Consider the following 23299-nt stretch of genomic DNA (forward strand, 5'->3'; position numbering starts at 1 on the left):
GTCCAGACAGAACTCGCAGTAACCTGGCTGTGTGCTGGAACTGCTTCAGCTCTAACCAGGCTGCTTCCACACACAGCCCGGCTATAGTGATCTCAATACAGTCCACTCCTGTCATATGCAATGCTGATATCCAGAGCAAGTCAATAATAATGTGTCTTGTGATTGGGCCTGAGGCTGAGACATAAGTGTCTACAGAGATGTACCTCCATAGGTAGTCAATTAAATGTCTCCCTCTAGTGGTCAACTCAAGTATAATACCATGGCAGTTTTTTTTTAATAAACAGCATAACATTATTAGCAGCAATACTGTTAGAAGTACATATTGTGCCTGTGTGTCTAACTGGTGTCCCTGTCCCAGGCATCAGAGGAGGTGTCTAAGTGTCTTGTGGCCATGAAGGAGATACTATATGGGACCGGTGACAAGGAGCCTCACACAGAGACGGTGGCCCAGTTGGCCCAGGAGCTCTACAACAGCGGCCTGCTCATCTCCCTGGTGGAAAACCTGCAGGTCATCGACTTTGAGGTGAGACTGAGCCAAAGCCGGACCATCAGGGTCGTGTTCATTAGGCACCAATTCATTAGGCACCGTTTTTAAACGTTTTCCATTGCATGTCCCCAGGGGAAGAAGGACGTGTGTCAGATCTTCAACAACATCCTGCGGAGGCAGATCGGCACCCGCAGCCCCACCGTCGAGTACTTCTGCTCTCACCAAGAGGTGCTGTTTGTGCTGCAAAAAGGGTGAGTTTCTCTCTCTCTCTCTCACACACACACACACACACACACACACACACACACACACACACACACACACACACACACACACACACACACACACACTCTCTCTCTCTTCATGTACCAAAGCTGACCAGAGCCATTGGTATGATACTCAGTGACGTCTGCGTGTGTCCCTCTTCCTGCAGGTATGAGACTCCTGGGTCGGCGCTGAACTGTGGCATCATGCTGAGGGAGTGTATCAGACACGAGCCACTGGCCAAGCTGGTTCTCCACTCAGAACACTTCCAGGACTTCTTCAATTACGTAGAGATGGAGACCTTCGACATCGCCTCAGACGCTTTCGCCACCTTCAAGGTCAGATTACACAAGATTTGAAAGCATCTTTGGGTCCTGGAAAAACCTTGTATTAAACCCATATTAATAAGACTAGGATGGGCCCGTGATGATATGCTAATCTTTACATTACTGTTGTATCTGTCCATGCCTATTTGTTTGAGAGTTGACAAAATGTATAGATCAGAAATGATTCGATGCAGCAGATGATATGCAATCTACAATGTTTGTTTTTGTGTGAATTAAAGTGAGCACGTTTCCTCCCCCATTCACAGGACCTGCTCACAAGACACAAGGTCCTGGTAGCTGAATATCTAGAACAGAATTATGATGCCGTAAGTGACATGTTCAACATTCTGCTGCCCTGGGAGCATTTACCTTTATCAGATGGACTTCATGGAAAGAAAATGTTTTTTTGTTGTTACACCATCCACCCTCTGCCTCTTGACAGAATTCATGAAGGAATGGATGAATGCATTTACGACGTCACACACTCGAACTCTCATTGCCATTTACCAGATGAATACACTGAAGTGCGTGTGTGCCGATAAACAAAACATGTTGATTGATGACCCATACTCTACAATGAATGAGTGCATTTATAGCACCCTTAACACACTAGCCACACACTCCAGGCATCTGTGGTCACTGGCTTTCCCCGCTTGCATAAGACCACTGTGTCTGTTGGTTGTAGTGTGGGGCTCAGGGAAGACCCCAGGGGAGAGCAGACAGGCCGGCTGGAGGCTGCTCGGGTTACAGGCCAGACACTACCCTACACTGGGCCGCACTAGGTTACAGAAGGCTGCTTTCATGCCAAAGGCCGCTTGAGGCCTATCTCTCACACACAGACTGGCCCAAACAGCACACCTGATAAGGGCCATTTCAGACCTGAGAGATGTTAGAAAATATATCAACTTCAATAGACATTCCATCCCATTTAACTATCTGAAACACCAAGTTAATTCTATGAACATTTATTTTAAAAAAAACATATTGTGAATTTATTTTGAGCCACTTCTGACTGTTGAGATGCAGCCACCCCTCAGCCTGTTCCTTTATATCTTTGCAGATCTTTGACCAGTATGAGAAGTTATTACACTCTGATAACTATGTGACAAAGAGACAGTCATTAAAGGTGTGTTCTATTATTCACATTTTACATGGATTATTTATAGACTAAAACTTTGCATGCTATTATGGTGTTGATTATCTCACTTCATAGTAAACATTTGCATACTCTGGTCTTTGTTTGTGTAGTTGTTGGGAGAGCTTCTGTTGGACAGGCATAACTTCACAGTGATGACCCGGTACATCAGCAAGCCTGAGAACCTGAAGCTGATGATGAACCTACTGAGGGACAAGAGCCCTAACATACAATTTGAGGCCTTCCACGTCTTCAAGGTACGACACAAAAGCCGTTCCCTGAGCCGTTCATATACAAAGTCTGGCAAACTGGCACCCATGTTGGCCCCAAACATTCCATGGCATTACCATTGGGTTCTTACTAGAATGTAATTGCCGATATCAATGTAATGTACAGTGCTGACAGGCTGACCCCTCCACCCAGGTGTTTGTGGCGAACCCCAACAAGACGCAGCCAATCATAGACATCCTGCTGAAGAACCAGCCCAAACTCATCGACTTCCTTAGCAACTTCCAGAAGGACCGCATGGACGACGAGCAATTCAACGACGAGAAGACCTACCTAATCAAACAGATCCGAGACCTAAAGAAACCCGCCTCTTAAAACCTTACCCCCATTCGTCCCCAAAACCCTTCCCCTTAGTTATGACCTTTACCCTAACCTTTACTTTTTATTGTCGACAAAAATACATTGACAATAATGATTCAATTTATTAATATCAAAGACATTGTCTTTTTCTTGGTTCCTTAAACATTGCTGAGAATAGTTCTTAATCACAGATTTTTTTTCATTGTTTTTACTTTTAAATTAACCCTTTTATTATTAGTGTGTAGTGTTCCAAAACGGGAAGGGGATTTCCTCTCTTGGGGGGAACCAATGGTTAGAGACCTCTAGGTGATTGGCTGAGTGAGCTGTGGAGACCACTGGTCATCACTTTAATTGCGCAAATATTATTTGGAAAATGTTCTCTTCTTTTCATTGCCACTTGCAGGCACGAGCCATCTAGATAGTTCTGACTTCTAATACTCTCCTAATCTAACCACAGTACAACTGAAGTATCCAGAATCATAGAAGGAATTGCTATTTCTCTATTAGAGGATCTAAATGGTATTCTCAAATGTTTCGTAAAACTCCTCTTCAGACTCCCTGCTAGTCTTACTCCTGTGGTTGTACTTCCACTATTTACACTTAAGTTATGTTTCAACGCTGTAGTAGGTCCTCTGACATGACAACTTTAAATGTGATCTTACAAGGAACATATTAGATGTCTGGTGATCAGCAGGGCCATTATTTTACTGCTAACCTTCGTATAGAATATGACTTATCAATAGTTTTGATAATTGATTCTCCACAGATGGCTGGTAGCATTTTCTGTATCATTCAACGCTAAAGGATGTATTCCTTTTTGGTTTATTTTAAGCTGATGAAGTAGTTTCCTGTTCAACAGGATTCTATCATGATGATTAAAAAAAGTTTGTCTTGTGTATAAAAGCTGGTTTTAACCCATAAGTGAGTGCCATTGCGGGTGACAGAAAAATCCTCAGATTGTTTTTCTGTACGAAAGTGATTTCTTTTAACTTGTTTTCTTATTTAGATGGTGGAGGGGGATGGTTGGTGGAACACATTAACAGTAGGGGTACATACAGAGGTGTCTTTGTCTTTCCTTTTTTTGTATTTTAAATACTTTTCTAGGCGGAGCTTAATTCTTATTTAGAAAAATATGGTCTGGTTGAACATATTAGTCGTGATTTAAGCAATGAACCTTGAACTCACTATATTTGAGTTGTGCAGTTGAAGGAATATTTTACTTTGAGAACTTGTTGCAGTTCATTGATTGCATCATAAAACTAGGAACGAGGAGGCCAGGACTATGATTGTCCAGGAAAGTTAACATACCAGTAAACTGGATAAGGTAGAAGCATCTTGCTCTTTTTTTATGTAGCTTGTTTTGGGGAAATCTAAATTAAAACTTAAGACAAATTGAGCCAATGCATATTTTAATCGTGGTGTTTGAATTTGTAAGTTACGATCACATCTAAATTGAAAATATGAACTAATTAATATGGCTCTTCAATGTAATATTGAATAATAAATGTGATGGGCACCATGCCACGGACAAGTGATTGTTCTTTAAATTGCAATTGGTAGATTGGACTTGACACACACAAGGGATAGTAACCTCAATGCCCTTGTCGTTTTGGTGAAACTCAGTCATTCTAACCCTGTTCTATATCTGGTGCTAACATGCAATATTGATCTTGACCACATTTCTAGACCAGTGTAGACAATTAATTGTGAACAGATCTTCCTGACCCTCTCGAGGTAGCCGGGGACAAATTGATTGGTTGGATGAAAGTTCAGTGGGCAGAGCTTAGAGTGACATGTCAGTGGGTGGAGTTTACAAGTAAAGACAAGTGTTTCAGGGAGGTGGAGTGCTTGTGGGAGGGTGTTAAACAGGTTGCGACAGATGGTGTTGCCAGTTTGAATCCCAATGCGGCTTTTGTTTTCCAACCTAAAATGTTTTAGTACATATCTGACATACTAAAACGACGAAAGGAATGAACAGCTTTATAAAATGTACAAGAACAATAATGATGCCCTCCCACCCGCTGGTGCTGTGGACTAGGACCACAAGGTCACAGGTTCAAGTCTTGCCATGCCAATGACCTTTCTCAAAAGTGATATTTTGAACCCTAGTCCCTCCCTGTATTCAAATTATGAGATTCCCAATGTTAAGACATATTGATCCCTTGAATCATTGATTTTAGAGGGACTATTTAAAATAGTTTGACAATCCAGATCTGTTTACACTTGTAAGATATCAAGATACAATTAGTCCTCGATGACCTCTGGAGGTAGGAAGAATCATCAATAATTGTAATATTCTACACAGGTCTAGAAATGGTCACAATCAGAATATGGACAATATCAAGACACAGGACCCATGTTAACACCAGGTATAAACGGGGCTTTCGAATGGCATAAACTGTGACGTTGGATTAAAATAAGAGACTTAAAAGATTCAGGCTGTATCAGTAGGAACTTACACCCAAGCCAAAACAGAGTTACTTAACATACTGTACTAAAGTAATATTGACCCTTTTCAACCATGGGATTTCATTTAAAAAAAAATGTAATCACATTGATACTACTGTACCACAACACCAATAAAAGAAATGCATACATTGTTTTCCTGGTTTGTCATGTTTTTTTGCTGCTAGATGCTTATTGTTATCAGTTAAAAGCAGTTTGGCAAAACAGGATGAAACAATTCAAGGATGTAGGAGCCAACCATGTAACAAAAAAACAAAGCACAGTTGCATGGGTCTAGGAGTTATTATCCTTTGAGGCAAAGTGCAATATAGTGGCGGTAGCCTGCACTGGCTGGGATGTGACTTGGATTCTTCAAGTCTGGAAGAACTATAGTAAACTTAAAGCTACAATCAACAGTAGCCTTCATACAACTTTCATTGTAAACTCCTCAGACAAACAATTAGGAAACACACATTTACAGTTCACTTATACATACAAGCCTTGCAATAACTTTTTTAAAATATCTATACAGTCAGTCCTTTAAAATCACCTTGAGTTTACTCCTTGAAACTGTCCATTACAGGGGAGTATAAAGAGGCCTTTGAATTTCCAACATTGTTAAAATGCATCCTTCCTTACTTGAATCACTGATCAATATGCGATTGGATAAATGAAACGTTTCCAATGCCAACAAGAGCCTGGGGACCGTAGCCTGGTGAAACCAGACTGAAAGCTACAGGTACCATTGTTCAACAAACAGGGGAACGGTCTGGGTTTGTTGCTGACCGTAACCTCTTATTGGATTGAAGGGCCTGTTCAGGCTGTCTCCCATGCTTCCCCACACATCCATCTGTAATCATAACAAGACATGGTCAGAGGTGGGACACATCGCACAGTCAAATCAGAGACGGTTAGAAGTGCTGATCCGTCATCAGTATTGTGGTGATTAGGTGGCGGCATGCACATTACATTTGCGCGAATGGCAATATAAACTCAGCAAAAAAGAAAACGTCCTCCCACTGTCAACTGCGTTTATTTTCAGCAAACTTAACATGTGTAAATATTTGTATGAACATAAGATTCAACAACGGACATAGACTGAACAAGTTCCACAGACATGTGACTAACAATTGGAATAATGTGTCCCTGTTAGTGTCTTAACGACCGTTCCACAGGTGCATGTTCGTTAATTGAACAAGCATGGGAAACAGTCTTTAAACCCTTTACAATGAAGATCTGTGAAGTTATTTGGATTTTTACAAATTATCTTTGAAAGACAGGGTCCTGAAAAAGGGACGTTACTTTTTTTGCTGAGTTTATTAGAGAAGGAGAAGACGTGACATCACTCTCTACAAATGTCATGTTAACTAATGGTACAAAGAAGGACAACTCACTGGCTAGATGAAGACCAGCATGTTCAGAGGCTCTCCTGGCCAGAGAGGACTTCTGCCACTGTGATGAAAACATGTAAACACACTAGGAAAATTGCATCTGTAGAAAGCACTATTATAAGTATACCTCAATAGCCTAACAAAGAAAACACAAGGATAGGTAAAAGCTGAATGGAAAACATCTACGAGGAATCCATCCAGTTTTTTCCCTCATCAGTACAGATGAAGAAAATATGAGAGGAATAGACTATTGAGATGCTGCTACACCCATAGAAAAACTATTAATCCGTCAATCAATGTAGGTACTCACAATGAACTTCAGGACTCCTTGGAGGCCGTGGAATCTGAGGTAGGAGATGTCTCCCTTGTCTTTACCGCTGTCCAGGTCAGTGGTGTAGATCTGCTTGATCCCAGCTCCTCGGATCAGAGGGACACACTCATCACACGGACACTTAGTCACAAACAGCATGGTGTTCTCCTCCTCGCGGATCTCGTCACTCCTAGAAACGACAGTCAATCACATTTATTTACGTCATAAATCCTCATGCCCAGCTACTAATTCCTGCCCCCTGGTCCGATTTCTCGGATGTACCTCCTTGCTTCCTCTCTGCCATCTCCGCTGACCTGTAAGGACTGGACAGGTCAAGAGCAAATATACCCATGTACACATTCCCTGTATTTCCTTCATTTACAGATGTAGGATCTTAATTTGATCACCCTGTTGCAGAAAAATGTTCCCGCAAGGCAAGAAATGTAAAATGTGTAGTGTATTTGAGGTTTAAAAAGGCTTCTGAAGTTTGCCAATTCCACTTTAAAAATGTCAATACCTTAAGAAAAATGTATCAAAACCTACAAAAATGTCCATTAATTATAATCCACATAATTCACATTTCCTGTTGCTGCAATTAAGCTCCTACATCTGTATCCTGTCCTCTCATATCAGTGGAGATGAAGGGTGGATATAAGGGGAGGAAGTCACTTAGGAGTATTGAGATGGAGCCCATGTCTTCCCTCTCCTCCTGACCTGAAGGTGAGTGCGTTTTGCTCAGCGTGGATGATGTAGCGGTACTTTCTCCTCTGGCGGTCCTGCTGTTTGTTGTCCATCTGGGGGTACTCTCCGTACTCTGAGCCCACTGGGTAGGCGTTGTACCCACAACCCACCAGGTACAGCCGCCCCGTGCCATCACAACCACCCTAAAACAGGTGAGCACAGAACACAGTGAATGCCAGTTTGACCTTATTCATTTTTCACATTGAAATCTTTGTTACCAGCCTTTCCACTTTATTTTTGTCATTATATTACAGAGGCAAAATACATAATATTCATGTATAGTTATGAGCTTAGAAAACACAATAATGGTTTACTCACTGATTTCCCTTCTGCCCAAATGACAGCACCAACCCCAACCTTAGGGTCCTCTGGAATATCAACAAACAAGTAACACTCAGACATGTTCATCTGTTTCAACCTTCAGACAGGTTGAACCACCCATCACAGCTTGTCCTGTTAGCCTTAAAACATGAACATATAATTAACCCTTTCAAAAAATAAAATGTTGATTTCTTGAGTGATCGGCTGACCAACCAATCAGAGAACTCCTTTTCATAGTAGCTGTCGCTAACCACTAATGAAACTAGAATGTCTTTTGGGATACTTTCTGTTCACCCGATACCCCCCCCAGGGCAACACATCTCTCCAACAAACGTGCAGTCAACCATGGGACGTTATGTCATAACAATAGTCTCGTCATAACAATAGTCTTCTCTCCTGCATTTTTTAAATTTTTATTACTTGGAACTCCTTTATGTGATTCCCCACAAAATGTGGTGACATGTCACCTTTACAAAATGACTTCCTAGTTTGAATAGTAGTCTATATACTAGCCAGATTACTCAAACAGATATTTCCGATACCTGTTCTGTAGGCCAACAGTCTGGCCTGTACGATGCAGTGTCTGGCAATCTCCTGGGACACCCCCTGAGGCTGGGGCTGCTCCGAGGTTGCAGGCTGGGAGTCCTTCCTGTAGAATCCATGCTGGAGAAGAGGCACACTAGCAGCTACTGAGGCCAGAACACCGACCAGCTCCCTCATGTTCTGACGCAGGTTGGAGAAGTACGGCTCCATACAGAAGTTCTCCAGACCTGTAGCAAGACAGTGTCAAATCCTCATCTGTTAAACATACTGTTTATATTAATTTAACAGAATCTACACAACAGATGGCGTGGCACATGGCCTCTTGAGCAAAGGAGATCCTCAAACCTACCCATCTTGAGTTAGCCAATATAGCCCAAATACAGCTAGCCGGTGAACAAAAGCTAGCTAACAAGTATGGTTGAATGATTGTACTACTGACCTATTTTGGTGAGAATGTCACGGTGGCACTGTTCGTGTGGGATTAGGAACTCTTCTGAGAAAGTGTCCAGGTTCCGTCTCCTCTGCTTCCAGTAGAAGTCCCCAGCGTCCAATTCGGGGTCATCCCCCGACACCCTCTCCATGAAGTCACACCCCCTGGAGGTCTCCTCCACAAACTGCTGCAGGCCAGGGGCCACGGGCTGCACCACTACACTGATGTGGGGCCGGCTGTTGGACTTCAGCTTCTCGGACGCAATGGCGTCCAGCATGGCCTCCTGGGAAGTGGAGTCCGTCCCATTAGGCCTGACCGCTAGCAGACTCATCTCAGGGTCACCAGGCCAGAAGGACATGCGGCTCACCCCAGCTGGAGATGACAGACAAGAGACAAGACTTTACAAGTGATCTCTCTCTCTGTGTGTGTGTGTGTGTGTGTGTGTGTGTATATATATATATATATATATACACAGCTCAAAAAAATGAAGGGAACACTTAAACAACACAATGTAACTCCAAGTCAATCACACTTCTGTAAAATCAAACTGTCCACTTAGGAAGCAACACTGATTGACAATAAATGTCACATGCTGTTGTGCAAATGGAATAGACAACAGGTGGAAATTATAGGCAATTAGCAAGACACCCCCAATAAAGGAGTGGTTCTGCAGGTGGTGACCACAGACCACTTCTCAGTTCCTATGCTTCCTGGCTGATGTTTTGGTCACTTTTGAATGCTGGCGGTGCTTTCACTCTAGTGGTAGCATGAGACGGAGTCTACAACCCACACAAGTGGCTCAGGTAGTGCAGCTCATCCAGGATGGCACATCAATGCGAGCTGTGGCAAGAAAGTTTGCTGTGTCTGTCAGCGTAGTGTCCAGAGCATGGAGGCGCTATCAGGAGACAGGCCAGTACATCAGGAGACGTGGAGGAGGCCGTAGGAGGGCAACAACCCAGCAGCAGGACCGCTACCTCCGCCTTTGTGCAAGGAGGATCAGGAGGAGCACTGCCAGAGCCTTGCAAAATGACCTCCAGCAGGCCACAAATGTGCATGTGTCTGCTCAAACGGTCAGAAACAGACTCCATGAGGGTGGTATGAGGGCCCGACGTCCACAGGTGGGGGTTGTGCTTACAGCTCAACACCGTGCAGGATGTTTGGCATTTGCCAGAGAACACCAAGATTGGCAAATTCACCACTGGCGCCCTGTGCTCTTCACAGATGAAAGCAGGTTCACACTGAGCACATGAGCACATGTGACAGACGTGACAGAGTCTGGAGACGCCGTGGAGAACGTTCTGCAGCCTGCAACATCCTCCAGCATGACCGGTTTGGCGGTGGGTCAGTCATGGTGTGGGGTGGCATTTCTTTGGGGGGCCGCACAGCCCTCCATGTGCTCGCCAGAGGTAGCCTGACTGCCATTAGGTACCGAGATGAGATCCTCAGACCCCTTGTGAGACCATATGCCGGTGCGGTTGGCCCTGGGTTCCTCCTAATGCAAGACAATGCTAGACCTCATGTGGCTGGAGTGTGTCAGCAGTTCCTGCAAGAGGAAGGCATTGATGCTATGGACTGGCCCGCCCGTTCCCCAGACCTGAATCCAATTGAGCACATCTGGGACATCATGTCTCGCTCCATCCACCAAAGCCACGTTGCACCACAGACTGTCCAGGAGTTGGCGGATGCTTTAGTCAAGGTCTGGGAGGAGATCCCTCAGGAGACCATCCGCCACCTCATCAGGAGCATGCCCAGGCGTTGTAGGGAGGTCATACAGGCACGTGGAGGCCACACACACTACTGAGCCTCATTTTGACTTGTTTTAAGGACATTACATCAAAGTTGGATCAGCCTGTAGTGTGGTTTTCCACTTTAATTTTGAGTGTGACTCCAAATCCAGACCTCCATGGGTTGATAAATTTGATTTCCATTGATAATTTTTGTGTGATTTTGTTGTCAGCACATTCAACTATGTAAAGAAAAAAGTATTTAATAAGAATATTTCATTCATTCAGATCTAGGATGTGTTATTTTAGTGTTCCCTTTATTTTTTTGAGCAGTGTATATATATCTCCTCACCATTGATAAGCATCTTGAGGCAGGTAGCGCAGGGTCTCCTAGAGAAGTAGAGGTCTGAGGCAGCCAGCCTGGGCCCGTGTCTGATCACAGCTACCTGCCCCACGTGGAGCTCTGGACCGGAGCAGTGGAGACCCACCACCCTCTGGTCCCGAACCACCACCAGGCCTGTACCCCGCGTCTGACACAGAGAAACAGACAGGAGATAAGGGAGAAAAGTGATGATGCATATCATATAATTGATGATGCTCAATATGGTCATTTATTGCATGTTATCTATATAAATATAAAAAAAATTGACACATACACCTGATAGGTGCAGTGAAATGTGTTGTTTTACAGGGTCAGCCATAGTAGTACAGCGCCCCTGGAGCAAATTAGGGTTAAGTGCCTTGCTCAAGGGCACAGCAACAGATTATTCACCTTGTTTGCTCAGGTATTCAAACTAGCGACCTTTCGGTTACTGGCCCAACGTTCTAACAACAATATGTAATGGCCGCTATACAGTGCATTCGGAAAGTATTAAGACCCCTTGACTTTTTCCACATCACAGCCTTATTCTAAAATTTATTTTTAAATAAATGTTCTTCATCAATCTACCAAATACCCCATGATGACAAAGCAAAAGCAGGTTTTTAGAAATGTTTGCAAATGTATTAAAAATAAACTGAAATAACACATTTACATACGTTTTCATACCTTTGTAGAAGCACCTTTGACAGCAATTACAGCCTCAGGTCTTCTTGGGTATGACGCTACAAGCTTGGCACACCTGTATTCGGGGAGTTTCTCACATTCTTCTCTGCAGATCCACTGTTCACCGTAGGGATGGTGCCAGGTTTCAACCAGACGTGATGCTTTGCATTCAGGCCAAAGAATTCAGTCTTGGTTTTATCAGACCAGAAAATCTTGTTTCTCATTGTCTGAGAGTCCTTTATGTGCCTATTGGCAAACTCCAAGTGGGCTGAGTGGCTTCCGCCTGGCCACTCTACCATAAAGGCCTGATTGATAGAGTGATGATGAGATGGTTGTCCTTCTGGAAGGTTCTCCCATCTCCACAGAGGAACTTTGGAGCTCTGTCAGAGTGACCATCGGGTTCTTGGTCACCTCCCTGGCCAAGGCCGAGCGGCCAGCTCTAGGAAGAGTCTTGGTGATTCCAAACTTCTTCCATTTAAGAATGGGGCGGCAGGTTAGAGCGTTGGGACTAGTAACCGAAAGGTCGCAAGATCGAATCCAGCTGACAAGGTAAAAAATGTAATTCTGTCCCTGAAGAAGGCAGTTAACCCACTGTTCCTAGGCCGTCATTGAGAATAAGAATTTGTTCTTCACTGACTTGCTTAGTTAAATAAAGGTCAAAATATATATATTTTTTTTAAAGACTGATGGAGGCCACTGTGTTCTTGGGGACCTTCAATGCTGCAGAAATGTTTTGGTACCCTTCCCCAGATCTGTGCCTCGACACAATCCTGTCTCTGAGCTCTATGGACAATTCCTTCGACCTCATGTCTTGGTTTTTGCTCTGACATGCACGGTCAACTGTGGGACCTTATATAGACAGGTGTGTGCTTTTCCAAATCATGTCCAATCAATTGAATTTACCACAGGTAGATTCCAATCAAATTGTCGAAACATCTCATGGATGATCGATGGAAACAGGATGCACCTGAGCTCAATTTCAAGACTCATAGCGAAGGGTCTGAATAGTTATGTAAATAAGGCATTTGTTTTTTAATTTTTAATACATTTGCAAAAATTCTTAGCCTGTTTTCACTTTGTTATTATGGGGTGTTGTGTGTAGATTGGTGAGGGGAAAAGGCTGTAACATAACAAAATGTGGAAAAGGGGACGGGGTCTAAATACATTCTGAGTGCACTGTAGGTCAAACTTACAAAGTCATTCTGGTTTATGTCTTCTGGTTCCTCCTTGGGGAAAAGTTCCATCCATAAACTCAGCAGGGTGAAGAGGTTAACCTTGGACAGCCTGGGTCCATGACCTAAAAACACACCATAGAAAAACAGGATTACAAACAGGGAAGGCAAGTGAGTTTTTGTCCACTAGATCTTTGCAGCTCCCAAGTGATAACACATTGAGCTCAAATAAATTATTTAGGTTAAAGCAAACATTGGGCAGACATTTGCTTCCTCTTCCCACTGCAACTCTGGAGCACTGACATAGAATGTGAAACTGTTGGCCAGTACATTTCTCTTCAAAACATGTATGTGACTCTGGCATTCATAGGGGAGAACAACCAAACGGATGCTTGATCCAGCAACCCTACTATTACAGAGCAAGCACAGCTTACCTGTCCGGTGCCATAACGCTCAAGACCTCTTTGCAGAACCAGTCACGTTATCCTTGGAACGTCACTACACGAAACCGCTACCATTTCAGTTTCAACTTCAATGGGGTGACAGAATTGTAAAAAAAAAAAAAAAAAAAAATAGGACTGGTTGTACTATTTAATGGTTTTGATATGATTAATTTCAGAAATTCTGACATAGATAAAGATGTAGTATATTTAATTCAACTGCTAATAATACTAGGTAAATTTCATATTCACAAATGGTCTAATTCAAAACCTAACTTTTTTCACTTTATAAATGAGTTTAAACAATATGGCACTACTTTAACTAAAATTAAAAACAAAAAGACAATTCGAACTTGTATTATTCATGAATATGATTTGTTTGTTTAGGATTCCTGGCAATGTAAATAGTTTTTTTGTATGCTTGTTTGCATGTGACTATTCCTCTTTTGTTTGTTGATATTTGTTAATATATATATATTTTTTTATATAATAAAAAAAAAAATCTTCAACGGGGTGACGTCAGACAGTTGGGACTTCCCAAGGATCCCATTTGAACGTTTCTCGACAGTCACTAGGTAGGCTACAGACGTGTGGGTTTAAACTAATAAAAGCCTAGACGGTGACACAATTACGTCTTAATTTTTAATATGCCTCAAAGCTCATTATTCCGTGTGGAGTAGCAATATTATATCGAACAGTAAAATCCTTCGCAGCATTCTCTGTAAAGCTGTCAACTCGCCAGTAACTGACAGCGCAGTAGCCTCACCTTGTACTTTGGTGTCGGTTTGTGTGCTGGCTTCCCTTACATCGCGATATCCTTTACAGTTGCATGAAGCGGCACAGGTTGGTTTCAAATATTGGTTCGACTGTACAGTATCCGTCGTTGCCATTCAATCAATTGAATGTAAAATGTAGCGAACGTCTCCAGACAAGGCAAATACGTATGATGATTTGATGTTGTAGGTTTCTGAACAGCTAAGCTAGGCCCTATATCTTCTGACGTGGAACAAATAGGCGGAGCTTGTCTTGCACCTAACTCCCAGAAATGTCAAACGCAGTGTTTGTTGTATATGTTCTGCATTCTTGGTTGCAATTAAAAAACAATTGTCAGATTACATCTGCATTCTATTATTAGTATGTCATTTCATTCATGACGTGATAATCTTAAACAATAAGGCCCGTGGAGGTACCACAGCTAGGGGCTGTTCTTAGGCACAACGAAATGCCTGGACACAGCCCTTAGCCGTGGTACATTGGCCATACATCACAAACCCCTGAGGTGCCTTATTGCTATTATAAACTGGTTACCAACGTAATTAGAGCAGTAAAAAGAAATGTTTTGTCATACCCGTGGTATAGGGTATGATATACCACAGCTATCAGCCAATCAGCATAGGGCTTGACCCACCCAGTTTATAATAAAGAATGATATTCATTAGGCTAGTGTCTCTAGGATTAGAGAATGTATGTGATGGCCTCTAGATGGCAGCATAAGGACATGTTTGTAATTATCTGTCATTGCTCATATGAATGTTCAAAACAAGAATATGTGAAGTCATTTCTAATGCATCATCCAGAATTGTATACAATAATGTAGTTTTGTTTATTTCAAAGTGGTTGCATCTCATGACTTGCAAGTCGATAAACATGTTGAATTGTGGCACCAATAGCAACTGTTTCCATCCTAAATAATTGTAAATATTTCAAAAATAAACATAAGCAACAAATTATTTCTGAAAAAATTATAATCTAAGAATACAATGCGTTGAATTTAAATTTCAGTACAAACACTCGCTTCAAAGTAAATTAGAATGTAGTAATGAACGTTAAACCATTAAAACAATATTCAAAGCAGCAGAATGATTGGAAATGCTTGGGTAATCTCAACCAAAGGAATGCAATAAGTAATAGTAAACAATTTAGATAATATCTATTTTTGTAAGAATAAAAAAGTTCAAAGAGTAACAAGTTGTATATGGTCCAAATGTTTTGTTTTCTGTCTGGTAAAAGAACTGAAGAGTTGAAAACCAAGTTCCTGCTCATTGTTGCATTGCATCACCATGGTCATCTCAAGTCTCGAGAATTAACGTGCCTGAATGAATAAATGACAAGCTCTGCTCTACTTTGTCAGTACACAGCATATTAACAATTCATATTGAAACTGTCATTTCCTCAAAACATCCACAAACCCTGTAAAATATATTTCTGGCCAGCTACATCCAACCCTTCAACAGTAGAGCAATGTACACAGCTTTGATGCAAAAAAATAAAATAATCTGCAAATTGGGGGGTTGACTGCCATGACCTGCCTCGGCTGTCACCAGACATTGTCAGGCATGTAACAGTGTCCATCTTAAGCTAGATCTATGGTCCTCAAATTAAACTGACGCTAAATGAGCAGTCTGATGCATTTAGCAGGTTTGTAAACATGCAGTGACAGACAATGAACTTTGATGTCACTGTTTTGACTGGTAAAGGAACTTCCTCCCCACAGTGCCACCTGTCCGCGTGGAATATTAGGTGCATAGGCAGGGACTGGCTTTGGCTTCTTTGGCTGTGTAACGAGGTGAGCCATAGTCACCAGATGACCACGCCAGACATTGTCTCAATGGATTAATAATATGGCAATTTAGAGATCCGGTTCAAGCTAGCCGTTTCCATGTTCATACCATTTCCTTCTTTGTCCTTTCTACCATGGCCAAGTAGTGTCAAGCCAAACCAGTTCATGCTAGCCCTTTCCTCGTCCTTCCTTCGGGGCTGGTTAGTGGTCAGTCAGTTTTTGAAGGCCCCACAGCGGCTGGCTCTGCAGATGAACTCTTTGAGCATGTTGCCATCAATCTGCCAGAAGGCTGCAGTCTGGGTCACCTCTGTCAGGTGGTTCACACAGAACTTGAAGCAGAACTCCTCCAGGTCCTACAGGGAAGCGATCACATCCAGTCACAGTATGAACACGGGTACAGTATACAGCAGGTCAGCAACAAGTGGCCCGCGGGCCAAAACCGGCCCCCAAGTGATTTTTTGGGGCACCCTTAGTTTTGGGTCAGAAAAGACTGTAAAGTCACCAGGAATCCAGAAAAAAAATTGTTTAACGTAAGGTAATCAAGGTATTTTTATTATTTTCAAATAAAAATCTATTTTGGGGCTTAGTTTTATCCAATTTGTAGAGTACAACTTATTATAATTATGTTCCAGCACCCCGACCATCCGCTACGCATCAAAAATTGGCCCGCGGCTGAATCTAGTTCCCTACCCCTGGTATACAGTACCTAAATATGTATAAGATGGTATACGAGGTCATCTGACTAATATGTCCATAATGACACGGCTAACGTCTCTCGTAGAAGGCAGCCTCAAGAAGCTTGTGGTAACCAGTAAGAATCTGAGCGGTTAACCCTTAGTAGTGACAGTCACAGTGTGTCTCACCTCAGCGTCGTATCGCACGGCAGCAGAGAGCAGAGAGAAGGCGTTCTCCACGGTGATTCCTCTCTTAATGATGTGTTGACACAGACGTTTCAGACGGTTCTCACAGTAGGATGTGGCCAGGTCCAACAGGCCTGAAACAGAGACATAGTTCGTACACACAGCGGCTTTCCTATGGATGGACTTTAACGCAATAAAGTCATTTGTTTTGATTCTGGGGCCCCGTATGGATCCTAAACAGGATTCCTGCTTCAGTCCAACTCACCGATGGCGTCCTCTGGGGGCAGGTCTACGTTGTCAGTGTAGAGGAACTCCAAGAAGGAGCGGTAGACGGGGTAGGAGAACTGGTCGATCTCAATCACCTCCTTCATGTCCTCTGTCCAGTGGGACTGGAACATGGAGCGGAAGTGTTCACACCTGACAGAAACAATGGACACTTATGTTGTCGTGTTACGTCTATAGACAGGTTTTATTGTACCTGGTTGGTCCTGTTGGAAAGGCTAAAACTAGAAAAGCTACATTACTTAAAAGAAAATGTGTGCGCTTGCTTCAGCAGTTTAAAAAAATATTATTTTTTTTTAAACAAAAATTCACATACCGGATCTTGAGCACAGCCTTGTGTACGTGGATGTATTTCCCGTCCACGCTGAACTTGAGGTCAGCCGTCTCAGGGCTGTCGAACTCTTTCCTCAGAGACTGGGCCACAGTCAGGAAGTCATCATGCTCTACGACAGAACACAACGCCTTAGCTGGGAATCATGGTGTGTGTGTGTGTGTGTGTGTGTGTGTGTGTGTGTGTGAGAGAGGGTTATCCTAGACCCTTGGTTAGGGGAACCTCCTACTTAGAGATCAGAAAAAGAAAAAAACACATATTATAACCAAGTTACATACTGCACCTTTAAATAACATTTAATAAATGATTCAATTAACTCACCCATGGAGAGTAGCCTCCACATGACAGACGGCGTAGCGAAGCAGGCGAAGACGTCATCAGTGCAGGAGAAGTGTGTGAGGTGTGGCAGCACGATGGATTGACCCCTACACTGGCCCCACATGTACACCTGGCCGCTCTGGGTCTTACAGGCAGATGTGTGTGTGGAGTGGCACGCCGCAATCTCCACTATCCTGCTGGGGGGGAGGGAGGGAGTGTGTTACACACACACACACTCTACCAAGTAACAGTACTCTCCTGTGTCTTTTGACCGCTATAAGAAGTTCTGTGATTCTTGAGTGCATTGTTTCTTTACACGTCTCCCTACTCTGTCTCTCTGTGCCACGCCTCTTCCGTGTTTTCCCTTGTCCTTTTGCTGCCTATGGCGAACCTCTCTCCTTTAAGACGAAGACAGGAAACACAAAAAGAGAAGGAAGAATGACAGGACACTGCTGAAGTCGCTGGTGTTCCATGAATTTAACTAGATGGGATATACACTATATGTACTAAAGTATCTGGACACCCATTTCAGTATTTGGCCATTTCAGCCACACCTGTTGCTGACAGGTGTATAAAAATCGAGCACACAGCCACGCAATCTCCATAGACAAACATTGGCAGTAGAATGACCTTACTGAAGAGCTCCGTGACTTTCAACCTTGGCACTGTCATAGGACGCCACCTTTCCAACAAGTAAGTTCGTCAAATTTCTGCACTGCTAGAACTGCCCAAGTCAACTGTAAGTGCTGTTATTATTATGAAGTGGAAACATATAGGAGCAACAACGGCTCAGCCGCGAAGTGGTAGGCCACACAAGCTCACAGAACGGGACTGCCGAGTGCTGAAGCGTGTAGTGCGTAAAAATCATCTGTCCTCGGTTGCAACACTCACTACCGAGTTCCAAACTGCCACTGGAAGCAACATCAGCACAATAACTGTTCATCAGGAGCTTCATGAAATGGGTTTCCATGGCCGAACAGCCACACACAAGCCTAAGATCACCGTGCGCAATGCCAAGCGTCAGCTGGAGCGTCATTAGACTCTGGAGCAGCGGAAACGCGTTCTCTGGAGTGATGAATCACGCTTCACCATCTGGCAGTCAGGTGGACGAATCTGGGTTTGGCGGATGCCAGGTGAAAGCTACCTGCCCCAATGGATAGTGTCAACTGTAAAGTTTGGTGGAGGAGGAATAATGGTCTGGAGCTGTTTTTCATGGTTGGGGCTAGGCCCCTTAGTTCCAGTGATGGGAAATCTTAACACTACAGCATACAATGACATTCTAGACCATTCTGTGCTTCCAACTTTGAGGAAGGCCCTTTCCTGTTTCAGCATGACAATACCCCCAGGCACAAAGCGAGTTCCATACAGAAATGACTTGTCAAGATCGGTGTGGAAGAACTTGACTGGCCTGCACAGAGCCCTGACCTCAACCCCATCGAACACCTTTGGGATGAATTGGAACGCAGACTGCGAGCCAGGCCTATTCGGCCAACATCAGTACCCGACCTCACTAATGCTTGTGGCTGAATGGAAGCAAGTCCCCGCATCAATGTTCCAACATCTAGTGGAAAGCCTTCCCAGAAGAGTGGAGGGTGTTATAGCAACAAAGGGGGGGACCAAGTCCATATTAATGCCCATGATTTTGGAATGAGATGTTTGATGAGAAGGTGTCCACATACTTTTGGTCATGTAGTGTAGCTTATGTCAGAATTGAATTTTCGCAGCAGGTTAGGAAAATTAACGTAGCAGGTTAGTGTTAGCTAAAATATTATACTTTGACGTCAATTTGACATAAACTGTATCCTGTCTAGCCATGACCGTATTCCATGGACACAGAAGGTTGCTGGTTTTATTGTGCCCTCTGTCTTGTAGCTTGATCTCAAGGCCAACCTGAGGCTCATTCAAGAGTGTTATGACATGTTACACAACGTTCAGAGATAGAAATGAACATGACAAATGTCCACGATCTATTCCGAATTAAATCTCAATAACTGGTTTGCATGTTTTCAGTGAAAGTTCATGCTTGTCAAGTGTCACAACCATTTGTACCCCAGCCCACAACATAATGGCCCCTCTCTCCCCTCCATTCTAGTTTTGCTTCATTGTGACAGGGACAATGTAAACTCAGAGACAGATTATTCCAGATCTGGTGTGTGAGCCAATGTTTGGACTATGCAGTATTACCGTATGGACCCACACTGGATGGAATACAACAGAGAAGACGAAGAGAAAAGAGAACTAACCATGAGTCTTTGAAAGATGACAGTATCAACTGGGGCTTTTAGTGGGCGGTAGCAGCCACCAGAGTTACATCACAATCCTATGAGTGTGTTCACTCCCTTACCTCTCCTTCTCAGCCATGATGTGTACAGGACTGAGCTGGTTGCTCTTGTTGCCAGTACCCAGCTGTCCGTAAGTGTTAGCCCCCCAGGCATACAGCAGGCCCTCGTCTGTTAGAGCCAGGGAGTGGGCGTAGCCTGACGCGATCTAGAAGACAAGTCCTGAAGAGTTTTACACAGTGGGAGTGGACAGCAACAAGGCTCTGGGCTCAATTCTGTTTTGTATTAGTTTGAGTTGAAGTAGACATGAGTAGACGATTCAGACAGAGACATACAGGTGGTAGTAGTGTACACTACTGTCCAGTCTTACCTGTAGTACACAGAGACCCTGGAGGGCTGCCAGGCGACAGGGGGTCAGCTGGTTACCGTTGTTGCCCACTCCCAGCTGGCCATTCCCATTGTAGCCCCAGCCAAACACCTGCAACACACACAGGCCACGGTAGTCAGCAATATCTTCCTTTATGTATATGGTGCTATATAACATTTTGCTTTGACTTTCACTGGACCGGAGGGAACTATCCAATATAAACCCATCCTTCCCATGGGCTTGGTCTCTCACCTCCCCGTTGTCGAGCACAGCCATGGAGGAGGTCTGTCCACAGGCAATGCCCATCACCACTTTACCCTGCAGGCAGTTGGTCACCCTGCGGGGGGTTGGCTGGTTGGCTGTGGCACCTGAACCCACCTGGCCACAGTTGTTGTAACCCCACGCAAACACCTAGCAGATACAATCATATACACACCGACTGTCAACCCTATACACAATCACACCTTGTGACCAGTGATCCTAGGTAACCATGATATTAGGTAATGTTGTAACTATCCCTTTACAGTGCTGAGTAACATATATTTCAACACATCCAAGATAGCCCTAAATATCTACTTTTGGAAATCATTAGTAATTTCTACATCAACTCTTCAATCGTGTGTGAGACCAGGCCAGTGGGCATGGGTTAGATACAACCAGCCTGGACACAGTGAACAGATCGTGTGTGAGACCAGGCCAGTGGGCCTGGGTTAGATGCAGCCCGCCTGGACACAGTGAACTGAGATAATACCTCCCTAACCTGCTGCTGGGACAAACATAAACCACTTAAAGAGACAGACAGCCAAGACAAGTGACCACTGATCAGCTCTGGTTAGAAAACTTGAACCTGACATGGTTCCATAGTCCACTCCACACACTGACAGGCTACACACGACCTCCACCAATACTCCACTCATGTTCATCAACAGTGTTTTTATTCTCTTAAACATTATGTACCTAGCAGTAGTACTGTAGCAGTAGCATTAAGACACAGGCTTATTTCAGGATTACAAGTGCATGTAAAAGGACTTTCCCTCTTCCCCTGTAAAAGTATTTCCTCTCTTCTATCCCCTCACCTCTCCATCGTGTGTCAGGGCCAGAGAGTGATGGGACCCACAGGCCACGTGTGTTATTTTCTTGTTCTGCAGGTTGGTTGAAACCAGGATGGGTGACACCCCCTGGTTGGTGGTCCCGTTGCCCAGCTGGCTGTATCCATTGTGCCCCCAGGCAAACAACTCTCCCCCTGAGAGACAAACGCACCAAAGTAACACAGAGCTATTTAAGTAAGCTGCACTATGACAATTATACTGGCTTTTGGTAAAGTTCTAGTAACGTGCCAACGTTGCCATTTGGTGGTGGTAAAAACAGGTAAGGCAATGGGCAGCATACCTTCTGTGGCCAGTAAGACGTGTGGTCCACTGCCATAGCTGAGACTGACCACCTTCTTGCCTCGGAGGAAGTCTAGTTTCTTAGGGACCATGGTGCTCTGACTGTCTCCTGTCCCCAGACAGTTACTGCAGTTCAGCCCAAACACAAACACCTACAGGGAGATCAGCGACAAAGATGAAAAGGCAGGGAGAGGATGCCATTACATGTAATTATATTTATTTAACCAAGAAACTCCACTCAGTAACCATTTCCACTGCTTTCCAGAGAGATCTGCACTACATAAAAACTATAAAGTTATTCTATACAATCGAGACACCCCCAGTCTCACCTCATCGTCCTGGGTGATGTAGATAGCTTCGTTGGCTGAGGTTCCGAAGACACAGGCCTGCCTGATGCAGGAGACCTCCTGAGCCCCCAGCAGGGTGAAGAGGGGCCACTTCCCCACGTCCACCATGGCTGGGTACCTCACTCTGGCTCTCCGCGGTGGGGGGGTCGGGGTGAGGGCGGGGGGCACAGGGGAGGGAGAAGCAGGGGCTGTGAGGCCACCACTGTCCCCGCTAACACTGTTACAAGACAACCATCAAAGACAGACACGTACAAAACACTGTCTTAGTCTAAACCTCAGTGGTGAGGTACCCTGGTTTCAATGAAGGTATTCATAAATATGTTAATAATTGCTCAAAGCAGTAAATTAGACATGACTTCAGGACTTTATAATGCCATCTCTGGATTCTCACGATGATATCGACATGGTTTTAAATAGTATTGGGCCATACAGACAACATGCAGATGGAGATGGAATGGCTACTTTATTTGGCAAACGTTCCCATCCAGATCTTTTAACTGTCTCATACAGTTGGTTAAATAACTGGATGACCAGCTAGGTAGCTAACTACGTAAGTACTGCAGAGCCAACGCATCTCTGGCCAGGCACTCTGTTGACCATTGGGATTACAATCGTGAATCTCAGCCACAACAGATGCGGCATTTATTAGCCTCCTAGCTGGCTAACAGTAGTTAGCTTACCTTCTGCCAGGTAGCAAACTAGCTTGCGACATGGTCGTTCACCTAACAGTGACTGGTCAAGCTAGCGATGCGCTACGTTGAAGGCTGCACCCATGGCAGTCTCCCTTTGCTGGCTATCTACAAAGCAAGCTAGCCTAGCACCTAGCTGGCTAGATTAAGCGCTGACTAATAGCTAGCAAGTTGTAACGTTACTGTACCTAAAGCATCGCTCCATATCATCAAGAAAACTGAGGAGAAAAACAAGAAATACACATTTAACCTCTCGCCTATTAATAAACCTACCTCAAGTAAATATGATTTGAAAGCACGATTACCAGAATAAAGCTGTCACTTCGTTGTTGTCGTCGCTGATGTAAGGATGCCAAACGTACCAAGCAACAGTTGAGTTTAGCGATAGTTTTGCGCTCGAGCCCCAGTCCAAATCGTTGGTCCAGATGGACACACTGACGTCATGGGCTGAAAGAAGGTGCGCTTGGTTTAGGTCATCGGCGGACTCCGTGGGCAGAGTCCACGGTTGAGAAGATT

At 43.9% G+C, this 23299-nt stretch overlaps 3 protein-coding genes across 12 annotated transcripts in view; 1 reads left to right on the forward strand and 2 right to left on the reverse strand.

The window, feature by feature from the left end:
• Nucleotides 1–5402, forward strand: part of cab39l (calcium binding protein 39-like) — a 19509-nt gene extending 14107 nt beyond the window's left edge. The window contains exons 3-9 of the mRNA XM_071329955.1: nt 359–523; nt 620–738; nt 921–1089; nt 1344–1403; nt 2138–2203; nt 2326–2469; nt 2636–5402. Of these exons, the coding sequence (XP_071186056.1) occupies nt 359–523; nt 620–738; nt 921–1089; nt 1344–1403; nt 2138–2203; nt 2326–2469; nt 2636–2815 (903 nt within the window). The 3' untranslated portion in view covers nt 2816–5402. The remainder of the gene's footprint in view (nt 1–358; nt 524–619; nt 739–920; nt 1090–1343; nt 1404–2137; nt 2204–2325; nt 2470–2635) is intronic.
• cdadc1 (cytidine and dCMP deaminase domain containing 1) lies at nt 4193–14382 on the reverse strand. 3 transcript variants are annotated; one of them, XM_071329953.1, is made up of 11 exons: nt 14129–14382; nt 12944–13047; nt 11058–11235; nt 8991–9353; nt 8551–8778; nt 8006–8055; nt 7661–7830; nt 6947–7136; nt 6640–6697; nt 6018–6095; nt 4193–5780 (listed from the first exon to the last, which is right to left on the reverse strand). In XM_071329953.1, the coding sequence occupies exons 1-11, from the start codon at nt 14250–14252 to the stop codon at nt 5770–5772; spliced, it is 1554 nt and encodes a 517-aa protein (XP_071186054.1). In that variant the 5' UTR covers nt 14253–14382; the 3' UTR covers nt 4193–5769. The 3 variants fall into 3 exon arrangements, with proteins under 3 accessions (XP_071186054.1, XP_071186053.1, XP_071186055.1); XM_071329952.1 differs by having other exon boundaries at nt 4193–6095; XM_071329954.1 differs by lacking the exon at nt 14129–14382 and adding an exon at nt 13357–13433 and having other exon boundaries at nt 4193–6095.
• A 559-nt stretch (nt 14383–14941) lies between these two features.
• rcbtb1 (regulator of chromosome condensation (RCC1) and BTB (POZ) domain containing protein 1) lies at nt 14942–23217 on the reverse strand. 8 transcript variants are annotated; one of them, XM_071329944.1, is made up of 13 exons: nt 23089–23217; nt 22972–23001; nt 22077–22296; nt 21749–21899; nt 21436–21602; nt 20612–20770; nt 20363–20470; nt 20058–20200; nt 17717–17910; nt 17381–17507; nt 17048–17199; nt 16786–16916; nt 14942–16275 (listed from the first exon to the last, which is right to left on the reverse strand). In XM_071329944.1, exons 2-13 carry the CDS (start codon nt 22986–22988, stop codon nt 16135–16137), a joined length of 1710 nt encoding a protein of 569 aa, XP_071186045.1. In that variant the 5' UTR covers nt 22989–23001; nt 23089–23217; the 3' UTR covers nt 14942–16134. The 8 variants fall into 8 exon arrangements, with proteins under 8 accessions (XP_071186045.1, XP_071186043.1, XP_071186050.1 ...); XM_071329942.1 differs by having other exon boundaries at nt 22077–22311; XM_071329949.1 differs by lacking the exon at nt 22972–23001 and having other exon boundaries at nt 22077–22305.
• Nucleotides 23218–23299: the final 82 nt, after the last annotated feature.

The sequence above is a fragment of the Salvelinus alpinus genome, chromosome 10 (assembly GCF_045679555.1).
Source record: "Salvelinus alpinus chromosome 10, SLU_Salpinus.1, whole genome shotgun sequence".
In the NCBI taxonomy this organism is placed as follows: Eukaryota; Metazoa; Chordata; class Actinopteri; order Salmoniformes; family Salmonidae; genus Salvelinus; species Salvelinus alpinus.

What these genes read in the sequence shown, in the direction of transcription:
- cdadc1 (XM_071329952.1), bottom strand. Translation starts at nt 14,252, where the DNA reads ATGGCAACGACGGATACTGTACAGTCGAACCAATATTTGAAACCAACC. An exon ending in CAAAACGCACTCACCTTCAG is followed by an intron (nt 7,137 to 7,660) that starts GTCAGGAGGAGA and finishes TGTCGTTTCTAG; the next exon opens with GAGTGACGAGATCCGCGAGG. An exon ending in AAGGAGTCCTGAAGTTCATT is followed by an intron (nt 6,698 to 6,946) that starts GTGAGTACCTAC and finishes TTTTCATCACAG; the next exon opens with TGGCAGAAGTCCTCTCTGGC.
- rcbtb1 (XM_071329942.1), bottom strand. An exon ending in ACATCACCCAGGACGATGAG is followed by an intron (nt 21,900 to 22,076) that starts GTGAGACTGGGG and finishes ATCTCCCTGTAG; the next exon opens with GTGTTTGTGTTTGGGCTGAA. An exon ending in CCCTGACACACGATGGAGAG is followed by an intron (nt 20,771 to 21,435) that starts GTGAGGGGATAG and finishes TGTATCTGCTAG; the next exon opens with GTGTTTGCGTGGGGTTACAA.